This window comes from Pseudophryne corroboree, chromosome 11 (genome assembly GCF_028390025.1).
Source record: "Pseudophryne corroboree isolate aPseCor3 chromosome 11, aPseCor3.hap2, whole genome shotgun sequence".
Lineage (NCBI taxonomy): Eukaryota > Metazoa > Chordata > Amphibia > Anura > Myobatrachidae > Pseudophryne > Pseudophryne corroboree.
In genome coordinates this window covers 160,153,608-160,175,876 of record NC_086454.1, presented here as the reverse complement: position 1 = coordinate 160,175,876, position 22,269 = coordinate 160,153,608, and the positions used below count along the sequence as shown (strand labels likewise).

The 22,269-nt window shown below is 48.7% G+C and overlaps 1 protein-coding gene across 17 annotated transcripts in view; it reads right to left on the bottom strand.

Moving 5' to 3' along the window:
* TESMIN (testis expressed metallothionein like protein) overlaps nt 1-22,269 on the bottom strand; it is a 542,857-nt gene that overhangs the window by 429,540 nt on the left and 91,048 nt on the right. For 16 of the 17 annotated variants that reach the window (XM_063945034.1, XM_063945030.1, XM_063945033.1 and 13 more), the window contains one exon: nt 5,319-5,359. The exons of the other annotated variant lie outside the window; for it this stretch is intronic. In XM_063945034.1, coding sequence (XP_063801104.1) covers nt 5,319-5,359 — 41 coding nt within the window. The remainder of the gene's footprint in view (nt 1-5,318; nt 5,360-22,269) is intronic. 17 annotated transcript variants of the gene reach the window in all.

Sequence of the window (22,269 nt, the reverse complement as noted above, 5' to 3'; positions counted from 1 at the left end):
TACAAAAAAAATCAGCTCTTCGGTGTGGAATTATTTCAACACAAATGCGGACAACAGGTGTCAAGCCGTGTGTTGCCTTTGTCAAGCTGTAATAAGTAGGGGTAAGGACGTTAACCACCTCGGAACATCCTCCCTTATACATCACCTGCAGCGCATTCATCATAAGTCAGTGACAAGTTCAAAAACTTTGGGTGACAGCGGAAGCAGTCCACTGACCACTAAATCCCTTCCTCTTGTAACCAAGCTCCTGCAAACCTACACCACCAACTCCCTCAGTGTCAATTTCCTCCTTACCCAGGAAAGCCAATAGTCCTGCAGGCCATGTCACTGGCAAGTCTGACGAGTCCTCTCCTGCCTGGGATTCCTCCGATGCATCCTTGAGTGTAACGCCTACTGCTGCTGGCGCTGCTGTTGTAGCTGCTGGGAGTCGATCGTCATCCCAGAGGGGAAGTCGGAAGACCACTTGTACTACTTCCAGTAAGCAATTGACTGTCCAACAGTCCTTTGCGAGGAAGATGAAATATCACAGCAGTCATCCTGCTGCAAAACAGATAACTCAGGCCTTGGCAGCCTGGGCGGTGAGAAACGTGGTTCCGGTATCCACCGTTAATTCAGAGGCAACTAGAGACTTGATTGAGGTACTGTGTCCCCGGTACCAAATACCATCTAGGTTCCATTTCTCTAGGCAGGCGATACCGAAAATGTACACAGACCTCAGAAAAAGACTCACCAGTGTCCTAAAAAATGCAGTTGTACCCAATGTCCACTTAACCACGGACATGTGGACAAGTGGAGCAGGGCAGACTCAGGACTATATGACTGTGACAGCCCACTGGGTAGATGTATTGCCTCCCGCAGCAAGAACAGCAGCGGCGGCACCAGTAGCAGCATCTCGCAAATGCCAACTCGTTCCTAGGCAGGCTACGCTTTGTATCACCGCTTTCCAGAAGAGGCACACAGCTGACAACCTCTTACGGAAACTGAGGAACATCATCGCAGAATGGCTTACCCCAATTGGACTCTCCTGGGGATTTGTGACATCGGACAACGCCAGCAATATTGTGCGTGCATTACACCTGGGCAAATTCCAGCACGTCCCATGTTTTGCACATACATTGAATTTGGTGGTGCAGAATTATTTAAAAAACGACAGGGGCGTGCAAGAGATGCTGTCGGTGGCGCGAAGAATTGCGGGACACTTTCGGCATTCAGCCACCGCGTACAGAAGACTGGAGCACCACCAAACATTCCTGAACCTGCCCTGCCATCATCTGAAGCAAGAGGTGGTAACGAGGTGGAATTCAACCCTCTATATGCTTCAGAGGATGGAGGAGCAGCAAAAGGCCATTCAAGCCTATACATCTGGCCACGATATAGGCAAAGGAGGGGGAATGCACCTGACTCAAGCGCAGTGGAGAATGATTTCAACGTTGTGCAAGGTTCTGCAACCCTTTGAACGTGCCACACGTGAAGTCAGTTCAGACACTGCCAGCCTGAGTCAGGTCATTCCCCTCATCAGGCTTTTGCAGAAGAAGCTGGAGACATTGAAGGAGGAGCTAAAACAGAGCGATTCCGCTAGGCATGTGGGACTTGTGGATGGAGCCCTTAATTCGCTTAACCAGGATTCACGAGTGGTCAATCTGTTGAAATCAGAGCACTACATTTTGGCCACCGTGCTCGATCCTAGATTTAAAACCTACGTTGTATCTCTCTTTCCGGCAGACACATGTCTGCAGAGGTTCAAAGACCTGCTGGTGAGAAAATTGTCAAGTCAAGCGGAACGTGACCCGTCAACATCTCCTCCTTCACATTCTCCCGCAACTGGGGGTGCGAGGAAAAGGCTAAGAATTCCGAGCCCACCCGCTGGCGGTGATGCAGGGCAGTCTGGAGCAAGTGCTGACATCTGGTCCGGACTGAAGGACCTGCCAACGATTACTGACATGTCGTCTACTGTCACTTCATATGATTCTCTCACCATTGAAAGAATGGTGGAGGATTATATGAGTGACCGCATCCAAGTAGGCACGTCAGACAGTCCGTACGTATACTGGCAGGAAAAAGAGGCAATTTGGAGGCCCTTGCACAAACTGGCTTTATTCTACCTAAGTTGCCCTCCCTCCAGTGTGTACTCCGAAAGAGTGTTTAGTGCAGCCGCTCACCTTGTCAGCAATCGGCGTACGAGGTTACTTCCAGAAAATGTGGAGATGATGTTCATCAAAATTAATTATAATCAATTCCTCCGTGGAGACATTCACCAGCAGCAATTGCCTCCACAAAGTACACAGGGACCTGAGATGGTGGATTCCAGTGGGGACGAATTAATAATCTGTGAGGAGGGGGATGTACACAGTGAAAGGGGTGAGGAATCGGAGGATGATGATGAGGTGGACATCTTGCCTCTGTAGAGCCAGTTTGTGCAAGGAGAGATTGATTGCTTCTTTTTTTGGTGGGGGCCCAAACCAACCAGTCATTTCAGTCACAGTCGTGTGGCAGACCCTGTCGCTGAAATGATGGGTTCGTTAAAGTGTGCATGTCCTGTTTATACAACATAAGGGTGGGTGGGAGGGCCCAAGGACAATTCCATCTTGCACCTCTTTTTTCTTTCATTTTTCTTTGCATCATGTGCTGTTTGGGGCCAATTTTTTTGAAGTGCCATCCTGCCTGACACTGCAGTGCCACTCCTAGATGGGCCAGGTGTTTGTGTCGGCCACTTGTGTCGCTTAGCTTAGTCACACAGCGACCTTGGTGCGCCTCTTTTTTTCTTTGCATCATGTGCTGTTTGGGGACTATTTTTTTGAAGTGCCATCCTGCCTGACACTGCAGTGCCACTCCTAGATGGGCCAGGTGTTTGTGTCGGCCACTTTTGTCGCTTAGCTTAGTCACACAGCAACCTTGGTGCGCCTCTTTTTTTCTTTGCATCATGTGCTGTTTGGGGACTATTTTTTTGAAGTGCCATCATGCCTGACACTGCAGTGCCACTCCTAGATGGGCCAGGTGTTTGTGTCGGCCACTTGTGTCGCTTAGCTTAGCCATCCAGCGACCTCGGTGCAAATTTTAGGACTAAAAATAATATTGTGAGGTGTAAGGTGTTCAGAATAGACTGGAAATGAGTGGAAATTATGGTTATTGAGGTTAATAATACTATGGGATCAAAATGACCCCCAAATTCTATGATTTAAGCTGTTTTTTAGGGTTTTTTTCAAAAAAAACACCCGAATCCGACAAAAAATTTTCGGTGAGGTTTTGCCAAAACGCGTCCGAATCCAAAACACGGCCGCGGAACCGAATCCAAAGCCAAAACACAAAACCCGAAAAATGTCCGGTGCACATCACTAGTGTTTTGGAGTTATATATATTTTTTAAAGGGCCCTCTTATCTTCTTTTTTTTCTTTTCTACTTCTCTCTTCCTTTTTCTTTTATCACTTTCATTTTTCCCATTTCATGTTCCATCTTTCATCTTCATCCCACTTCTTCTTTTTCTCCTTTTTTCTTTTCCCTCTTTCTTCCTACCCCTCCCCCCCATCTCCCCTCCCTTCCCATCTCCCACACCTCCTTCCTCTCTGTATACCGGTATTAGTCATATAACTTACATATTATTTCTGCTCATGTATAAATCAGTCAGGCATACACACTGAACAATCCAGCCAATATGTCATTCAGATTTGTCCGGTAACAAAATATCAGTCCGAGATTATTCAAGTGTGTGCCCAGCTTAAGGGCATGATTTATATTTGTACGCAAACCCGATGGTTTGCGTACAAATATGAAATGTGGGGATCTGCACAGGTGCATGAACCATTCTGCGCATGTGCAGAAAAGGTCGTTCGATATGACTCGCAGACCCATGTCAGCCACAGCATGATTGCCATGTGCTCCCTATTTTGAAGGCTTGACGGGTCCAGAGTCTGTGTCGTCAGATGCAGACTTCCTGAACCCCTGTGTCCGGACCCTACAGCCAGCTAACACAGGCTGGTCAGTACCTGTAACCATGGATGTCTGTAACCACAACGGTGATCCAAGGCTGCATCCTCAGGCATAGCAGTTGGATCCTAGTGCTGATAGGAGGTGTCCATCTCCTATAGACGCTCCCTGCTACATTAGAATTTTAATTAGACATAACTGAACAGCTGCTTCCTTGTGGCTGTGCAATTCCATACAAACATGAATCGAGCCCTAAGTACGTCACAGCAACAAGTCTGCAATCCTGTGATCTGTATAAGATGAATATTAGCTTGAGTATTTTAGCCCTTCGAGAAATATGCTGCAATTATAGTCTCCTGAACATATTAGAGCACTGAAAGCAACATATAAGAAATTACAAACATAACTAAAAGTTAAAAAAGAATAGAGAATAGCAAAGTACCCTGAGAAAGACTTTAATAAAACAGTTAAAAATACAGATAGTATACCCTATTCAGTAGGAGTTGCAGACTCTGCTAAAAAGCAGAATCTGCAACTGCTTCTTTAATATGCCCAGCATGCTAATCGGCGGGCACCAATGCGATTGCAAAACAGTTGCGATCGCATTACTGAAGCAGAAATTAAGGATGACCTTCTGCAAATGCAGCTAGGCCGCGTATGCAGATGATCCGCCATCCTTCAGGAATGTAATTTCATAGTGACTCCTCGCACATGAGCATTGCCGTCGAAGGTGTGCACAGATGGCCGGAATGCGCTCATCTGCGCCCACGCAGCAGTAGCGATGGATACTGAATGAGGGGCAGTGTACAGACTTCACTATTTATAAAACAAATAGGCCCCATAGAAATGTTATTCTATTCATAATTATTCCGGTTACACTTTGCGTTATGTTGAATTTAATACAAAATTATTAATGATTCACTAATGTAAGCTTTGTACTTTGGGCCTAATTCATGATTGTATGGAATTGCACAGCTGCAAGGAAGCAGCTGTGCAATTCTGTGTTATTAAAATTCAAATGCAGCAGGAGGCGCCTGTAGGAGATAGACACCGCCTGCACGTATTTGTGAGATCCGAGTGTTGCCTCTGGGGACGCAGCCTCGGATCACCATCACGACCATCGCTTGCGATTTGTGATAGTTTTAGGCACTGGCCAGCATAAGCTTTCTTAGGCCATTGGGTCTACATACAAACCATTGGGTTTACGTACATATCTGAATTAGGCTCTTGATCTTCACCTACTGTAGGTATTATGCTTTCCCTTTACGTAGTCAGTAACCCAGAAATCATATCAATAAGGTAAGAAACTACAGAAAAAACAATCACCAAACCTGAATATAGAATATCAGTGCAATTATGACAGTAAATAAGGCAAGAAGGTCAGAACAAGGACTTACATATTCTGCAGCAGAAGATCTGTATGAGGCCTGACAACTTTCTGTTGACAAAAAAAAAAAAGTAAAAAAAAAAAGTTCTAATTTATACCTTTACGATATACAAAGGGGGTCATTCCGAGTTGATCGCTCGCTAGCAACATTTTGCTGTGCTGCGATCATATAGTCGCTGCCTATGGGGGAGTGTATTTTCGCTTTGCAAGTGTGCAAATGCTTTTACAGCCGACGGCACAAAAAAGTTTGTTGCAGTTTCTGAGTAGCTCTGGACTTACTCAGCCGTTGCGATCACTTCAGACTTTTTGGTCCTGGAATTGACATCAGACACCCGCCCTGCAAACGCTTGGACACACCTGCGTTTTTCCAAACACTTCCAGAAAACGGTCAGTTGACACCCATAAACGCCTTCTTTCTGTCAATCTCCTTGCGATCGGCTGTGTGAATGGATTCTTCGTTAAATCCATTGCTCAGCAACGATCCTCTTTGTACCCGTACGATGTACCTGCGAGTTTTAACCTTATCGCAGCACAGGAAAATGTTGCTAGCGAGCGATCAACTCGGAATGACCCCCAAAGTTTACAGTCTTTTCTACACAGGAAACTGTATATAGTACATGTCGCCTACACATATGGGCCAATTCAGTAAGAATTGAAAATATTACAAATTTGCAAAAATTGCAAGCAATCGCAAAATTGCGAAAAGCACGCCCAAACAGAAAAACTGCAACACTAATTTAATGTTGCAAAAAGAAGGTGGGCTTGTGAAATGTGCGAAGACCTAAAAAAATATGCATTATTTGCGTATAAATTTACAATTTTACGCATTTTTTGCTTACATGTTTCTGATGTCACAATTTTTGCAAACAACTGTGTTTTAACCTCAAATATTGCACTACCTACTTTCCGGGTCAAAAAAAAATAAAAAAATTGGTGTTGCTGTCCTTGAATATATGTATGTGTGTGTAGCGATATTAAAAATAAATAAATAAATAAAATAACCAAATGTATGAGGGTATGTTTTGTTAAAAAAAAACGTGTTGGTTGCTTCAAAAGCATTCAAATACTGTTAGTAAGCTATAAGACATTAAGCAGATCCTACAAAACAAAATGCTTGGAAATGTTAATTAACGTTTGCTTTTACAAAATAGTGTGGTTGTCAAACCTCGATTGTTAGTAAGTGTAAAAACAATTATGTTCCTAACCTATATTTTATAAATAAACGTGTTACAGAGTTTAAAGCTCCCTTACATGTTTAGAAGTTTCAATAGATGTGAATTAAGTGATTTGTGGTCTGAGGTGTGAGCTTCTTCAGCTGGGTGTAATGAAGCAATGATTGCAGTATGCATCGAACATTCTACAACTGAGGTCAGCTTGTGCAGTTTTTAAGGTAGACCTGTAGTCACTCAGAAACTGCACACCATAAATGTGCAATCAGTTGTAAAAATTGCGTATGCACCGCCCACCGAACATCAGCATACGCCCACAACACGCCCCTGCTCGTAGTTTTTGCGAGTCCAGCCCTTTAGTACGCCCCCTACATGCCTACTTTTCGTAGTTTTTGCTTAGTCTCAGAAGCTGAATTTTTTTTCTCAGCTTTTGTGGTATATGGTGCAGATTTTGCGATTTTTGCTGCTTTGCGATCCTTACTGAATTAGGCCCATAGTGTAGTGGAGGGTGATATTCTGTGAGCTGAGATGACATTCCTGAGTACCACATTCTGCAGCCTGACCATTAATTAAGACTCACTGATGTCACTTAGGCATCAGAAAATGTCTTTTGGGATTATAGACACAATACTCAAGGTGAAGTCTTACTGTTAGCGTCCGGAGTCTTACCGGTACGCTGGGGCCGCGGGCCTGGCTTCCTTGGCGATGTGCAGGCAGCGGCGGAGGTGGGCTGCTGCGCCGGATCCGTGGGCAGCAGTAGCGGCGGTGAGGGGGTCCGCTCGTGGCGGCGGGACACAATCCCCACATAGATTGGCAAACTATGGATGTTCTCTCTGTTCTTCCAGCCCTTCCAGCCTTCCTGTGGAGTACCAAGCTTTTCAAGATGTTTTCTGCATGGGGCAGACACCTTGCCTCTGCATCGTACTTGGGATTGTCCCATTGAGCTAGTACCCGGCAAGACTCCTCCCCGAGGTCGAATTTACCCTCTCTCACTTCCCGAGACACAGGCCATGTCGGAGTATATCCAGGAGAACTTGGAGAAAGGGTTCATCGGGTCTTCTACATCTCCGGCCGGAGCAGGGTTTTTCTTCGTCAAAAAGAAGGATGGGGGGTTGCGGCCCTGTATTGTCTATAGAGGTCTCAATGACAAAACCGTTAAGAACAGATATCCGTTACCTCTGATTCCAGAACTGTTCGACCGTGTTAAAGGAGCTACTGTATTTACTAAGTTGGACTTACGGGGAGCCTACAATCTTATACGTATTCGCCCAGGGACGAATGGAAGACGGCATTTAATACCCGCGACGGCCATTACGAATACCTGGTAATGCCTTTTGGCCTATGTAACGCCCCAGCCGTCTTTCAAGAGTTCGTTAACGAAATCTTCAGAGATCTCCTCTACGACTGCTTGGTAGTGTATCTGGATGACATCCTCATTTTTTCTAGGGATCTGAAGACCCATCGGGAACAAGTCAAAGAAGTGTTAACTCGTTTACAAAGGAATCAGTTATTCTGTAAGTTAGAGAAGTGCACCTTTGAAGTACCCACGATTCCATTCCTCGGTTACATTCTTTCAGGGCAGAGGTTACAGATGGACCCCGCTAAAGTCCAGGCGATTCAGGATTGGGCACTTCCAGCTACCCTTAAAGGAATTCAACGTTTCCGGGGTTTGCTAACTTCTACCGAAGATTCATTCGAAATTATTCTTCTGTCATAGCTCCTATAACCGCATTAACTAGGAAGGGAGCCGATCCTGCCAAGTGGTCTCCTGAGGCTTTGGAAGCTTTTTCATCTTTAAAGGAGGCCTTCACGACTGCTCCAGTTCTTCGACAACCCGATCTCAGCCGTCCGTTCTTGGTGGAGGTTGATGCCTCTACTGTGGGAGTGGGAGCAGTATTATCCCAGCTTTTCGAGGACAAGAAGGTACATCCTTGTGCGTTCTTCTCGCGAAGATTCTCCCCCGCTGAACAGAATTACGCTATTGGGGAACAGGAATTACTGGCAATTAAGTTGGCCTTTGAGGAGTGGAGGTATTTGTTGGAAGGAGCTCAGCATCCAGTTTCGGTAACCACGGATCACAAGAACCTCCTGTATCTACAGTCAGCCCGATGTCTGAACCCATGCCAAGCAAGATGGGCACTCTTCTTTACCCGTTTTAATTTTAAACTCAGTTACCGACCAGGCTCCCTCAACAAAAAGGCAGATGCATTATCTTGCTCCGTAAGTTCAGAAGAACCCTCTGACCGTTCAAAAGAGCAATTTATCCTGGAATCCACCTCTTTTTCTGCAACTAATACCTCTCCACTTCCTCCACCAGGGAAGATCTTCGTTGCACCAAATCTTCGCAAAAAACTTCTTACATGGGCTCACTCCTACTCCTTCGTGGGCCATGCGGGCGGTCATAAGACACTTTAATTCATTCAGCGCTCCTACTGGTGGCCTCATCTCAGGACTGACGTTCAGGAATTCGTAGCTGCCTGTCCAACATGTGCTCAGCATAAAAGTCCCAAAGGTCCACCAGCCGGGTTACTCCTTCCTTTGCCGGTACCACTAAGACCATGGACGCATATTTCTATGGACTTTATTACAGATTTACCTACGTCTGGTGGGTGGAACACCGTATGGGTCATAGTTGACCGATTCTCTAAAATGGCACACTTTGTTCCTCTGGCTAATCTTCCATCTGCATCCCAGTTGGCAAAATTGTTTATAGCAGAGATCTTTCGACTCCATGGTCTACCACAGGAAATCGTGTCTGATAGAGGTCCTCAATTTGTGGACAAGTTTTGGAGATCCCTATGTTCTGCTCATGGTGTGAAATTACCTCCGCAGTTAAGAATTCCTAATACATTTCATATTTCTCTCTTAAAACCATTGGTACTTAATCGGTTCAGAGCCGCTCTGCCTAAATCACCCAAGATCCAATCAGCACATGGAGACGAATTTGAGATTCACAAGATCCTCGATTCTCGCAGACGTTATGGTCGCATCCAGTACCTTGTTGATTGGAAGGGGTATGGGCCAGAGGAGAGATCTTGGGTAGATGCAGAGGATGTCCATGCTCCAAGACTTCTTCGGACATTTCATGCCAAGTTTCCAACTAAACCACATAGGTGTCCGGAGTCCACCCGCAAAGGGGGGGTACTGTCAGCGTCCGGAGTCTTACCGGTACGCTGGGGCCGCGGGGCTGGCTTCCTTGGCGATGTGCAGGCAGCGGCGGAGGTGGGCTGCTGCGCCGGATCCGTGGGCAGCAGTAGCGGCGGTGAGGGGGTCCGCTCGTGGCGGCGGGACACAATCCCCACATAGATTGGCAAACTATGGATGTTCTGTCTGTTCTTCCAGCCCTTCCAGCCTTCCTGCGGAGTACCAAGCTTTTCAAGATGTTTTCTGCATGGGGCAGACACCTTGCCTCTGCATCGTACTTGGGATTGTCCCATTGAGCTAGTAACCGGTAAGACTCCTCCCCGAGGTCGAATTTACCCTCTCTCACTTCCCGAGACACAGGCCATGTCGGAGTATATCCAGGAGAACGTGGAGAAAGGTGCAGGCAGCGGCGGAGGTGGGCTGCTGCGCCGGATCCGTGGGCAGCAGTAGCGGCGGTGAGGGGGTCCGCGCGTGGCGGCGGGACATCGCTACAGCGGGTCGCTCTTGCTGAGCCATTGCTAGGAGACCAGGGGCAGTGAGCAATGTGGTTTTGCAAAAAGGTCTGCATTACTGGGCGCTGCCATGTTGGAGACCAAGTTTTAAGCATAGTTCCTGTTTCCTGTTTCTTCCAGCCAATCCAGGGGAAGCTCTCCCTATAAAAGGGGGCTGATTTAGGACAGGGATGCCAGTGCTTCAAGTTACAACCCTGTTGTAGGTGCTTTAGCCTGTGCTCCCAGGATTCCTGCTGTATTCTAGTTCCTCCTGATCCTGCTTGGTCGGCTCTCTGTTGCTGCTGCAGCCCTGCCGTTTCTAGCCTGCTACTGCCTATGGAAGCGCTCCTGGAAAACCCGGTCCAGTAAGACTCTTTGGGCACAGTCGGCCCCGGGTCTTCTGCCTCGTCTTTCAAGCCACACTCCACAGATCTCCTTCACCAGCCACGCCTTTGTACCACCGACCACAGCCTGCAGATTATTATCTTCAGCCTCGTTTTCCAAACCACAGTCCACAGTCCTTGTCTCCAGCCACGTCTTCAACCACCCTCCACAGTTCCACAGTTCATCATCTACAGTCTCGTCTTTCAAATCACAGTCCACAGTTCTTCGCCTCCAGCCACGTCTTTAACCACTATCCACGGCTCTGCAGTTCATTAATCACAACCTCGTCTTTCAAGCCACAATCCGCAGTTCTTTATCCGCAATTACGTTCCTTAACCACCGTGCTCCAGCCACGGTTCTCTACCTCAACCCTGTACATAATAAATACTTTCCATTGACTCTCAAACCCCGCCTACGTTCTTCATTGCTCCGTGTTCCATGCGAAGGAACTATATCCAGCCCCCTCATCTTGTTCATTCACAGCCTGCTACCTCCTCGGGCAAATCTCAGCTGCCGGATCCTCAAACTTTGCTAGACGTGACACTTACCAGTGACCTATGGGATGGCAATATAATATTCCTCCTCCTGTGATCCACGCCTCTTCCTACACAACCAGGCAGATGTATTAAGCCAGGCATGTCCAAACTGCGGCCCTCCAGCTGTTGAGAAACTACACATCCCAGCATGCCCTGACACAGCTTTAGCATTCTCTGACAGCAAAACTGTGTCAGGGCATGCTGGGATACATAGTTTCACAACAGCTGGAGGGCCCCAGTTTGGACATCCCTGTATTAAGCCTTGAGAAGTGATAACGCACCAGCCAATCATCTGCAATATGTAAACTGACAGTTTGGAGCCGATTGGCTGGTGCATTATCACCTTGCACTTATCACTGCTTTATCACTTCTCCAGGCTTAATACATCTGCCCCCAAATACTCTACTGGATTTTACTGTAATTCAGTGATCTCCATCAGGCAAACAAAGTTCAAAGCAAAATAGGAATTAGAGCTCTATTACGGAACAGAGCCAAGGAGTCATAGCAGTTTTGGAAATCTGATGGGAACAATAGATTTAAATGACTATGAGTAAGAGTGAGTATCAATATGATAATGCACCCTATAGCATAAAAAAATAAGATTTTACTTACCGGTAAATCTATTTCTCGTAGTCCGTAGAGGATGCTTGGACTCCGTAAGGACCATGGGGAATAGATGGGCTCCGCAGGAGATAGGGCACTTTAAGAAAGCTTTGGACTCTGGGTGTGCACTGGCTCCTCCCTCTATGCCCCTCCTCCAGACCTCAGTTAGGGAAACTGTGCCCAGAGGAGATGGACAGTACGAGGAAGGATTTTTGTAAATCTAAGGGCGAGATTCATACCAGCCACACCAATCACACCGTATAACTTGTGATAAACTTACCCAGTTAATAGTATGAACAACAACATAGCCACGGTTCCACCGAAAAACTATAACATAACCCTTATGTAAGCAATAACTATATACAAGTCTTGCAGAAGAAGTCCGCACTTGGCACTTGGGACGGGCGCCCAGCATCCACTACGGACTACGAGAAATAGATTTACCGGTAAGTAAAATCTTATTTTCTCTAACGTCCTTGAGGATGCTGGGACTCCGTAAGGACCATGGGGATTATACCAAAGCTCCCAAACGGGCGGGAGAGTGCGGATGACTCTGCAGCACCGATTGAGCAAACAGGAGGTCCTCCTCAGCCAGGGTATCAAACTTATAGAACTTTGCAAAGGTGTTTGTCCCCGACCAAGTAGCTGCTCGGCACAACTGAAATGCCGAGACCCCTCGGGCAGCCGCCCAAGAAGAGCCCACTTTCCTAGTGGAGTGGGCCTTAACCGATTTCGGTAACGGCAATCCTGCCGTAGAATGCGCCTGCTGAATCGTGTTACAGATCCAGCGAGCAATAGTCTGCTTTGAAGCAGGAGCGCCAACCTTGTTGGCCGCATACAGAACGAACAAAGCTTCAGTCTTCCTGATTCTAGCCGTTCTGGTCACATAAATCTTCAAAGCCCTGACTACATCCAGGGACTCGGAATCCTCCAAGTCCCGTGTAGCCACAGGCACGACAATAGGTTGGTTCATATGAAAAGATGAGACCACTTTTGGCAGAAAGTGAGGGTGAGTCCTCAACTCTGCCCTATCCACGTGAAAAACCAAGTATGGGCTTTTATGTGATAAAGCCGCCAATTCGGAAACACGTCTTGCCGAAGCTAACGCCAACAACATGACCACTTTCCACGTGAGGTATTTCAACTCCACAGTTTTGAGTGGTTCAAACCAAGGTGACTTGAGGAAACGTAACACCACGTTAAGATCCCAAGGTGCCACCGGAGGCACAAAGGGAGGCTGAATATGCAGCACTCCCTTCACAAAGGTATGTACTTCAGGAATAGAGGCCAATTCTCTTTGAAAGAAAATGGATAAGGCCGAAATCTGGACCTTTATGGACCCTAATTTTAGGCCCAAAGTCACTCCTGTTTGAAGGAAGTGAAGTAGACGGCCCAAATGGAACTCCTCCATAGGAGCAGCTCTGGCCTCACACCAAGAAACATATTTCCACCATATACGGTGATAATGATTTAACGTCACGTCTTTCCTAGCCTTGATCAGGGTAGGAATGACTTCCTCCGGAATCCCTTTTTCCGCTAGGATCCGGCGTTCAACCGCCATTCCGTGAAACGCAGCCGCGGTAAGTCTTGGAACAGACAGGGCCCCTGCCGCAGCAGGTCCTGCCTTAGAGGAAGAGGCCACGGATCCCCTGCGAGCAACTCTTGCAGCTCCGGATACCAAGTCCTCCGTGGCCAATCCGGAACAATGAGTATTGTTCTGACCCTGCTTCTTCGTATTATTCTCAACACCTTGGGTATGAGAGGAAGAGGAGGAAACACATAGACCGATCTGAACACCCAAGGTGTCACCAGAGCGTCTACCGCTACCGCCTGAGGGTCCCTTGACCTGGCGCAATACCGCTTTAGCTTTTTGTTGAGACGGGATGCCATCATGTCGATTTGAGGCAGTCCCCAACGATCCGTGATCTGTGCGAAGACTTCTTGATGAAGTCCCCACTCTCCCGGATGCAGGTCGTGCCTGCTGAGGAAGTCCGCCTCCCAGTTGTCCACCCCCGGGATGAACACCGCTGACAGCGCGCTTACATGGCCTTCCGCCCAGCGTAGAATCCTGGTCGCTTCTGCCATGGCCATTCTGCTCCTTGTTCCGCCTTGGCGGTTTATATGAGCCACTGCCGTGACATTGTCTGACTTAATCAGAACCGTTTTTTTCCGACGCAATTCCTCCGCTTGACGCAGGGCGTTGTATATGGCCCTCAACTCCAGGACGTTGATGTGGAGACAAGACTCTAGGCTTGACCAGAGACCTTGGAAATTTCTTCCCAGTGTCACTGCTCCCCAGCCTCGGTGTTATGATTCCCGTACTCCAGACCAGAGGAGATCTTACGGCAGAGGTCTGAGTACAGGAAAGATATACTGGTTTGTGGGAGCAGGAGAGCCTAGTAACCCCTGGCGCCCTAACTCCGTTGTCTCGCCCGTGTTATCAGAAATCCCCTGCGAGACTATGGTTGCTTGAGCCCATGGCAGCCGCGTTCGAAGGGCGGATTATGTCTGCCCAACCCCGATGCCCCCTCAGGTCTTAATGGGAGACAAAGGGAAATCCGAGACAGGGTGATAACAAGGGGCCCTCTGACTAAGCAACCAGGCCAGGGGTTACAAGCTAACTAACTTAACCAAAGAAGTATGTGCGGACTAGCCGCCAGGGAAAAGGACAACCAAAGATCCACTGATCCGTCACTCCTATCCAGCACCGCTGGACACCAGAGTGGACCAGGGAGAGCGGAATCCTCCGCAAAAGCTCCAGAACACAAAGATACAAAATAATAAACAGTAAGCGGTCAAGCCGCAACACACGGCTATGCCGCGACTCACGAACACCACAGGATGTTAAAGGTGCTCGGTCAGACTCCAGGAATAGATGACAAACTTCCGAGTACAGGATCACTGAGGACAGGAACAACCGGATTGAGCAGGACTGGAAACTCTCTGTAACTGACACAGGCAAACAGGAAGCTATCACCGGCGTCTGTGAGAAGTCCAAAGGGTGCTTATAACTGTGAGCTCCCCAATCAGGAGCCAGACTGGGTAATCACAAGTAATGCCGTGCAGCTTGCATGCTGCACGGCCAGCACACCATTAATACAAATTAGAAAAGACCCAGCAACGGGGAACGCGGCCCGAACGTGGCGTCCCCGTTGCTAGGGTCTGAGCGGCTCCGTGCGCCCGGCGTCCAGCGTTGCCAGGGAGCCGGCGGCTGTACGCGCACGGCGTCCCTGGTTGCTAGGCGCCGGGCCGCACCGACGAGCGGACCCCGGCGCCTAACAGTACCCCCCCCTTGAGGAGGGGTCAAGGAACCCCTAAAGCCAGGTTTCTGGGGAAATTCTCGAAAAAATGCCCTCTTGAGCCTCGGGGCATGGAGATCCTTATCCAGGACCCAAGACCTTTCTTCTGGACCATAACCTCTCCAATGCACCAAAAAATAAAGCCGACCCCGGGACAACTTGGAATCGAGAACCTTCTCCACCAAGAACTCCTGCTGACCCTGTACATCTATTGGTGATCTCCCCTGAGATATCTTACGAGGAAATCTACTGGACGAGACAAATGGTTTCAGCAAAGAGCAATGGAAAGTATTTCCGATCCGTAAAGTTTTTGGTAAACGTAACCGGAAGGCAACTGGATTGACTTTTTTGATAATGTGAAATGGTCCAATAAATTTAGGACCCAATCTGGCTGAGGTTTGTCGAAGTTTAATGTTGCGAGTCGACAACCATACCCTATCTCCTACTTTAAAAGTGCACGGCCGCCGGAGCTTGTCAGAAAATCTCTTTTCCTGAAATGCCGCTTTTCTGAGAGCCAGGTGCACTTTTCTCCAAATGAGCCTAAGATGAGAGGTCAAGGTCAGTGAGGAGACAGAGGAATGTTGAAAAAAGGAATTTGCTCTGGGGTGAAAACCAAAAACTGCAAAAAATGGAGACACATTGGTGGAGGAATGACAGGCATTATTGTAAGCGAACTCCGCCAATGGAAGAAACTCAGACCAGTCATTTTGGAGTTTGGCCGAGTACAAACGCAAATATTGTTTTAGTGATTGATTAACTCGCTCAGTCTGCCCGTTGGATTGGGGATGGTAGCCTGACGTTAAAGATAATTTCATCTTCAATGAGACACAAAAAGATTTCCAAAACTGTGCAATGAATTGTGGACCCCGATCAGAAACAATATCAGTGGGTAACCCATGGAGTCTGAAAACATGGCGGAGGAACAAGTCTGCCAATCCCTGGGCAGATGGCAATCGGGGAAGAGCAATGAAATGGGCCATTTTGCTAAAACGGTCCACTACCACCCATATGACTCGGCATCCGGCTGACAGAGGGAGGTCCACCACAAAATCCATGGAGATATGGGACCATGGCCTAAGAGGAACATTCAAGGGCATAAGCTGACCGATAGGCAAAGAACGGGGAACTTTATGCTGTGCACAGACCTGACACGAAAAAACAAACTCTTTAATGTCTTTGGAAAGACCAGGCCACCATACTGAGCGGGAGACTAATTCCAAAGTCTTAGCGATTCCCGGATGCCCGGCAACTTTGCTATCATGAAACTCCGTCAAAACAGTTGCTCTCAAAAACTCAGGGACAAAAAGACGACCAGCAGGAGTATTTCCAGGAGCTTGATGTTGAAGCAGCTTTAACTGGGTAAATAAATCCTGTGTGAGGCCTGCCCGAATGACTGAAGACGGAAGTATGGGAGTAACAGGACTGTTGTCTTGAACTGGAAGAAAACTGCGTGACAGGGCATCTGCCTTGGTATTCTTGGAACCTGGCCTGAAGGTGATAATGAATTTGAAACGAGTAAAAAATAAAGCCCAACGAGCCTGCCGGGCATTCAGTCGTTTAGCTGATTCAATGTATTGAAGATTTTTGTGATCAGTCAAAACTGAAATGATATGAGTCGCTCCCTCAAGCCAATGCCTCCACTCCTCGAAAGCCCATTTAATAGCCAGCAATTCCCGGTTACCAACATCGTAGTTGGATTCAGCAGAAGAGAATTTCCTGGACATAAAGGCACAAGGATGTAATTCAAGGGAATCCGGATCCTTCTGAGACAGGATAGCCCCTACTCCAACCTCTGAGGCATCAACCTCAACAATGAAAGGCAATTCTGGGTTGGGGTGTCTGAGGACAGGGGCTGAGACAAAGGCTTGTTTCAAGGCCTGAAAAGATAACTCAGCTTCACGTGACCAATTGGTAGGATCTGCTCCCTTTTTAGTCAGTGCCACAATGGGAGCAACTAGGTCAGAGAAAGAGTGAATAAATCTTCTATAGTAGTTCGCAAACCCTAAAAAGCGCTGAATTGCTTTTAAGTTGGTGGGTTGCGCCCAACTGAGGATGGCTTGGAGCTTTTTTGGTTCCATACGGAATCCCCGAGGGGAAATAATGTATCCTAAAAAGGATACCTCCGTGACATGAAATTCACACTTCTCCAGCTTGGCATATAGGTGATTTTCACGTAATTTTTTTAGAACCTGACGCACCTGGGTAACATGTTGTTCTACCGAGTCAGAATAAATCAAAATATCGTCTAAGTAGACTACAACGAATTTTCCAAGAAATTCACGGAGCACATCGTTAATGAGATCCTGGAAAACTGCCGGAGCGTTAGACAGGCCGAATGGCATAACCAGATACTCATAGTGGCCTGACTGAGTACTGAATGCCGTTTTCCACTCATCCCCTGACTTGATTCTGATGAGGTTATATGCTCCTCTCAGGTCAATCTTAGAAAAAATCACAGCCGAACGTAGCTGATCAAAGAGGACAGAGATCAGTGGCAGAGGGTAAGTATTTTTTACTGAGATTTTATTCAAGGCTCTAAAGTCAATGCAGGGTCTGAGTGAACCATCCTTCTTCTCTACGAAAAAGAAGCCTGCACTTAAAGGGGATTTAGATGGCCTGATAAATCCTTTCCCTAGGCTTTCTTTAACATACTCATTCATGGCCACGGTTTCAGGTCCGGACAATGCATATAACCTTCCCTTAGGCAAAGTGGCACCAGGAATTAGCTCAATAGCACAATCATAAGGCCTATGGGGAGGCAGAATATCCGCATTGCCCTTGGAAAAAACATCAACAAAATCCTGGTATTCCACAGGAATGGGTGCGGGAATGGCAGCAGCTATTCTGATGGGAAGCGTAATACATTCTTTATTACAGATGGTACCCCATTGTGAGATCTCCCCCGACTGCCAATCAATGATGGGATTATGAAAGGCCAGCCAAGGGTGACCCAGAACCACTGGAACTGCTGGGCAATGTGTGAGGAAAAACTCAATTTTTTCAGAATGCAGAGCTCCTACCGAGAGTAGAACAGGAGGTGTACAGAGAGAAATAACCCCATTGGACAAGGGACTCCCATCTAAACCATGCATGGTGATACACATACCCAAGGCTAACTGAGGAATACCTAAGGTCTTGGCCCATGTTAAATCCATAAAGTTCCCTGCAGCTCCACTGTCCACAAAAACAGAGACCGAGGAACAGAGGCTGCCAAAGGAAACTTTAGCTGGGACTAACAGTGAATTATTTGAGGAGATAAGCTGCAGACCAAAGTGAACCCCCTCACAATTCACTTGGTCGAGACGTTTCCCGACTTGTTCGGACAACTACGGGCAAAATGTCCCTTACCTCCACAGTATAAACAAAGACCAGAATTTTGCCTTCTGGTTCTTTCTTCAGGAGACAGTTTGGAGAGACCTATCTGCATAGGCTCCTCTATGTCTACAGGGATGGAAAAAACACAAGGAGTTGACCCGACAGATGCTCCTTTTTCAGCCCTCCGCTCTCTGAGCCGACGATCAATCTTAATAGAGAGCTCCATGAGTTTATCGAGAGTCTCAGGAGCGGGATACTGAAGGAGACTGTCTTTTATAGACTCAGATAAGCCGAGGTGAAACTGACTGCGCAGGGCTGGGTCATTCCATCCACAGTCATTCGACCAACGGCGAAACTCCGTACAATAATTCTCTGCGGGATTCCTACCCTGTCTGAGAGCACGCAACTGAGTCTCGGCGGATGCCTCTCTATCAGGGTCATCATATAACAGTCCTAAAGACTTCAGAAAAGCGTCTACAGAAAATAAAGCCGGATCGTCTGTCTTTAAACCAAAAGCCCAGGTCTGAGGATCCCCCTGAAGCAGAGAAATAATAATTCCAACCCGCTGAGCCTCCGTACCTGAGGAGACTGGTCTCAAACGAAAATAAAGTTTACAAGACTCTTTAAAATTAAAAAACTGTTTTCTATCCCCAGAAAAACGGTCAGGCAGATGCATTTTTGGTTCAGGAATGACCCTTGGGGAAGTCCGTAACAGATCTTCCTGTGACCTCACCCGAAGGGACAGATCCTGAACCATCTGAGTAAGTTCTTGAATCTGGCTAACTAGAAGCTGGCCAGGATTTGGCCCGACACCGGTGGGATTCATGAGGCCGACAAATCTCCCAACTGAACAAGGGAAAAATTAACTCCTGTTAATTTTAATTTTTAGTCTGGCCGGTGATAATGTTATGATTCCCGTACTCCAGACCAGAGGAGATCTTATGGCAGAGGTCTGAGTACAGGAAAGATATACTGGTTTGTGGGAGCAGGAGAGCCTAGTAACCCCTGGCGCCCTAACTCCGTTGTCTCGCCCGTGTTATCAGAAATCCCCTGCGAGACTATGGTTGCTTGAGCCCATGGCAGCCGCGTTCGAAGGGCGGATTATGTCTGCCCAACCCCGATGCCCCCTCAGGTCTTAATGGGAGACAAAGGGAAATCCGAGACAGGGTGATAACAAGGGGCCCTCTGACTAAGCAACCAGGCCAGGGGTTACAAGCTAACTAACTTAACCAAAGAAGTATGTGCGGACTAGCCGCCAGGGAAAAGGACAACCAAAGATCCACTGATCCGTCACTCCTATCCAGCACCGCTGGACACCAGAGTGGACCAGGGAGAGCGGAATCCTCCGCAAAAGCTCCAGAACACAAAGATACAAAATAATAAACAGTAAGCGGTCAAGCCGCAACACACGGCTATGCCGCGACTCACGAACACCACAGGATGTTAAAGGTGCTCGGTCAGACTCCAGGAATAGATGACAAACTTCCGAGTACAGGATCACTGAGGACAGGAACAACCGGATTGAGCAGGACTGGAAACTCTCTGTAACTGACACAGGCAAACAGGAAGCTATCACCGGCATCTGTGAGAAGTCCAAAGGGTGCTTATAACTGTGAGCTCCCCAATCAGGAGCCAGACTGGGTAATCACAAGTAATGCCGTGCAGCTTGCATGCTGCACGGCCAGCACACCATTAATACAAATTAGAAAAGACCCAGCAACGGGGAACGCGGCCCGAACGTGGCGTCCCCGTTGCTAGGGTCTGAGCGGCTCCGTGCGCCCGGCGTCCAGCGTTGCCAGGGAGCCGGCGGCTGTACGCGCACGGCGTCCCTGGTTGCTAGGCGCCGGGCCGCACCGACGAGCGGACCCCGGCGCCTAACACTCGGAGGCTTGCGTCCGTTGTCACCAGGACCCAGTCCTGAATGCCGAACCTGCGACCTTCTAGTAGGTGAGCACTGTTCAGCCACCACAGGAGAGATACCCTGGTCCTGGGAGACAGGGTGATCCTTTGATGCATTTGTAAATGGGACCCGGACCACTTGTCCAAGAGGTCCCATTGAAAAGTCCTCGCATGGGGGGGCGTGGCCTGGAGGCTGAGGGAGCAAGCAGCACTCTATAAGAGCTCTCAGGGATCTGGGAGCTTATATATATAAAACTAGCCTTCCCAAGTTTTATTCTACGCCCTATGTCCTCTGGATATTGTCCTAAGTTAGAGAGAAGGCGAGGAAGTGGTGCTGCGGAGTCGGGGAGCCAGTTTCCTGGCTCCCGCGGATTGCGGCCTACTCCTTGCCCTGAAGCCGGGGCCTCAATTTCTACACATACCCCCCGGCCGTGCGGCTGCCCTCCCGGGACGTTTGGGAGGCCCGCCTGGGCCCTGCACCTGCTGAAGCCCCACTAAAGCCTGCCTAGTGCCCTTTGCTGGGTGTCGGGGGTGCTCCGGGTCCGGATCGGGGCCAAACAGCGCGCTCCGTGACACGGGCGGCGGCCATCTTGGGAACCGATCACAGGAGAGAAGTTCAGCCGCAGCGCGGAGGAGACGTCCGGCGCCCCCCCCGGGTGAGTGCGACTGGCAGACCCGGCTTAGACGAGGTCGCAGCACACCTCTCTTCCCCTCCTGTAGACTCCTGCCGGGCGCCCGTCTTGTGCGGCTGTGATCTGACCGCCGGCCCAGCCGCGGCCCCCCTCCCCCCCCCCCGCCCTCTGCCTGTCTGGAACTAAGATCAGTGGCTCTCACTGCGGGTACCCCCCCCCCCCCCCGTGTATCTGGGACCCGTCAGCGGCGCCTTCCCGCGTTCTGGGGAGAGAGCGGGCCCCTGTGGGCAACAAAGACATCCTCCCCCCTCTGGTTCCCCTTTAGACGTTTGGGGGTCCTGTGACGCCCCCGCCCCTGTGGGTGAAATCCCATGGCTGTGGGTGGCTTGCCGGGCGGTTCAGGAGGTCGACGCAGCTGAGGATAGAAGCCCGACTTACTACAACCGAGGGGGCACATAAGAAGGACCTGGTCCTTAGCCCTATCGTCTTGTCCCCCATTTGGCTGGAATCATTCCTGGTGGATGGGATGCACCCCCGTGTCTGCACCGGAGGTAGCCGGGAATTCTGTATCCGCGAGAGGATGGCTAGCCGTGTAGCCCTGTCTGCCTTGCTCATGCCAATGTAAACCAAGCGATTTCTCCTACCCCTGCCATTATCTCCGTAATGTCTTGATCGTCTCTAAGAAAGTGGAGCCTTAAGATTTTTCCATCTCCCGTGTTTGGAACCGTTGAGCTATCTTCTTCTGGGCCTTATTATGCCTACTAGGCGCAGCAAACCGTCAAAGCCTGCACAGCAGCTGTCATTTTTCAAGTCATCTCCGAAAATGTCTGGCTCTAAAGTCGCCGGGCCCTCTACAAAAGGCGCGGTCCCCCAGACCCCTCCTTCACTGGAGGTGCCTCCGGCTGCTACGACCCTGGATAGGGTTGGAGATGGTGAGCCCCTCACGGTGGGCACTATGAAGCTCCTTCTATCCCGTTTTAAAGAGGAGGTGGCGGCTGAGTTCCGTACTACGTTAACGGCATGCCAACAATCTATAGATGACCTGGGTGGCCGCACGGACCATTTGGAAACTAAAATGGAGGAAGTCGTGGGGTCCCACAACGGCCTACTGGACTCTCATGATGCATTAGAAGCAGAGGTGAAGCTTTTGCGAGACAAAGTCACAGATTTGGAGGACAGATCGCGTCGCAGCAATCTTAAATTACGCGGAGTACCCGAGTCGGTGTCGCACAGCAGTCTGCACGATTACGCGGTGGCCCTCTTTAAAGTTTTATTGCCTAAGTCTCCATCTGCAGACTTCCTTATTGACCGAATACACCGGTTACCGAAGGCCAGAGCAGCCCCAGGTGATGCACCTAGAGACGTCCTAATGAAGATGCACTACTTTCATGTTAAAGAGGCCTTATTGAAAGCATCTAGACCGACGTCTGGTACTTCTCCAGCTCTTCAAGGACTTCAACTCTTTGGTGACCTGTCTGCAGCCACCCTC